The 2,721-nt window shown below is 39.0% G+C and overlaps 1 protein-coding gene across 1 annotated transcript; it reads right to left on the bottom strand.

The window, feature by feature from the left end:
- Window positions 1–555: 555 nt before the first annotated feature.
- On the bottom strand, window positions 556–1,091 carry LOC110775522 (uncharacterized). Its single transcript, XM_021980124.2, has 2 exons — window positions 717–1,091; window positions 556–612 (listed from the first exon to the last, which is right to left on the bottom strand). Exons 1-2 carry the CDS (start codon window positions 1,089–1,091, stop codon window positions 556–558), a joined length of 432 nt encoding a protein of 143 aa, XP_021835816.2.
- Between the last annotated feature and the right edge of the window lie 1,630 nt (window positions 1,092–2,721).

Genomic DNA, 2,721 nt, shown 5'->3' with positions numbered 1-2,721 from the left:
AGGATGTGAGGGAGTAATATGTTTTTGCCAAACCCTAGGAATTATGACAAAGTCAATATTTATAAGAAATCCTAAAGGTGTGAGGTTAAGGGTTAAGATACTACTTAACCGGAATAAGATAATGATAAGCATGATTAAAAGATAAGTAGTTTAGTTTGTTAGCTCCGGGAAGTTTGTTAGAGACGGATGGGATAAAATCACGGTGGCTTGAGTTATGATCCTAAGTTTGTCGGGCAAGTCAACTCATAATAAGATTGTGATAAATAAAATCTTGAGTGATGAAGATCAATGAATCATGCGGTTGATTTGGTGTAGGTGCCTCCCACTAATTGTGTAGGTGAAAACAATTTAAAATACGTAAATCATGGTAAGTTATTAGAATAATAAAGTAATACTTATAGATTTAAGGTAATTGCTAATATTTATAAAATTTAATAAGGGGTAATAGCTAATATTTATAAAATTTAATATAAAAATTATGTTTATTGATAAAATAATATTTTATTTTACTACAATAACTAGTATTGTTAGAGATAAAACAAGGGTTATTACAATCTACCCTCCTAAAAGGAAGATTCGTCCTCGAATCTGGAATCTTAAAGTGTCATAACACTGATAATTACAAATAAAATGATGCTTTAAAATAGATGTAACATTAGAGTATTAAAATCCATCCTCCTTAAAGAGAGTTACGTCCCCGTAACTCTAATAAATACCTGGTCAAACAATTCAGGGTATTTCTGTCTCATGGTATCAGCTGCTTCCCAAGTAGCCTCTTCAGTTTGATGGTTCGACCATAAGACTTTTACTATTTTCACCTCCTTGTTTCTTGTTTTTCTCACTTTCTCATCTAATATTTTTATGGGTTTCTCTTCATAAGTCAATGTCTCATCCAATTCCACTATTTCTGGCTCAATCACATGCGACAGGTCATGGATATACTTCTTGAGTTGTGAAATGTGGAAAACGTCATGTACCTTAGACAACTCGGTTGGCATGGCGAGTCTATAAGCAACTTCTCCAACTCTTTCTAACACTTCATAGGGACCAATATACCTCGGGCTAAGATTTCCCTTTTTACCAAATCTCATAACACCTTTGGTTGGAGATACTTTCAACAACACCTTTTCTCCTACTTCAAAGACAGCTTGGCGACGATCCTGATCAGCTATTATTTCTGTCTATCTTGTGCCGCCCTCATCCTCTCTTGAATAATTCGGACTTTCTCAATTGTGTTATGCAAATACTCAGGGCCTAGCACCACTTGGTCAGTCACATCACTCCAGCATAACAGGCTTCTACATTTTCTTCCATAGAGAGCTTCATAAGGGGCCATTCCTATACTTGAATGGTAGCTATTATTATAGGAAAATTCTACTAAGTCCAATTGCTCTTCCCATGAACCTTTGAAATTAATGGCACAAGCTCTAAGCATGTCTTCTAAGTTCTGAATGGTCCTCTTAGTCTGACCGTCTGTTGTTGGGTGAAATGCAGTACTATACTTCAATTGCGTTCCAAACGCCAAATGCACTTTCTCCCAAAAGTTCGAAAGAAACCTCGCATCTCTATCAGAAACAATGTTTTTAGGTACACCATTTTGTTTCACAATATTCTTTACATACGCAGCTGCCATTTGCTCCATCGACCATGTATCTTTCATCGGAATGAACCTAGCAGTCTTGGTCAAACGATCTACTACGACCTAAATAGTGTTCTTTCCGGTTTTAGTTAGAGGTAAGGCAGTCACAAAATCCATAGATATCGAATCCCACTTCCATTTTGGAACATCTAAAGGCTGAAGTAATCCCTTAGGTTTGCTTCTCTCAGCTTTCACCTTCTGGCATGTCATACATCTGGAGACAAATTCAGCGACTTCCCTCTTCATTCTAGGCCACCAGAATTGTTGCTTGAGATCCTTATAAAGCTTGTCGCCTCCGGGGTGTACCGAGTAGGGCGTGAAGTGTCCTTCTTTCATCAACTGGTTCTTTATGTCGTCACACTTCATTGGAACACACCACCGACCCTCATAGCGAATGCTACCATCATCATGCATCTTAAAAGGTCCTATTTCACCGTTCTCCATTTTAGATATCACCCTTTTTAGCTTGACATCATCAGGTTGACCACTTCTAATCTTCTCAAATATGGTAGGGGTAATAGTCATAGAATAAATTTTTATTTCAGATTCCACCTCTCCATACTCCTTAACCTCCAAGTTCAACCTCGAGAATTCTTCACACAACTTATCTGGGAGTACCCACATAGAATTGACTGAATGACTGGATTTCCTGCTCAACGCATTGTGAGGGGGTCGAAAAAGCACGAGGCTAATGGGTGACCTCGTCCCTCGTGGGCGTGACGTTGTCAGATCAAGTGTAATTGGATTTCCTGTGAGTTTACACCCAATCGACTAGTAATATAGGAGTCGCTGTGAGGGGGGTCGAAAAAGCACGAGGCTAATGCGTAACCTCGTCCCTCGTGGGCGTGACGTTTCTTTTTGTCAAATCAAGTGTATTTGGATTTCCTGTGAGTTTACACCCAATTGACTAGTAATATAGGAGTCGCCATTCAGTTTTTAACGACAATGAGAGAAACTGACAAAACCCGGTTATCGTGACATAAAGGGAGTGCAATTATGTTTGACCACGACGGCCATAGGTTCCCTTGTGATCCCTGGTGTGGGGATCTCTCAACGTACACCCGCAAGGTAGATATTGAGGG

This window comes from Spinacia oleracea, chromosome 1 (assembly GCF_020520425.1).
Source record: "Spinacia oleracea cultivar Varoflay chromosome 1, BTI_SOV_V1, whole genome shotgun sequence".
In the NCBI taxonomy this organism is placed as follows: Eukaryota; Viridiplantae; Streptophyta; class Magnoliopsida; order Caryophyllales; family Amaranthaceae; genus Spinacia; species Spinacia oleracea.
The sequence above is the reverse complement of the archived record's forward strand: the minus strand, read 5'-3'. Positions and strand labels throughout refer to the sequence as shown.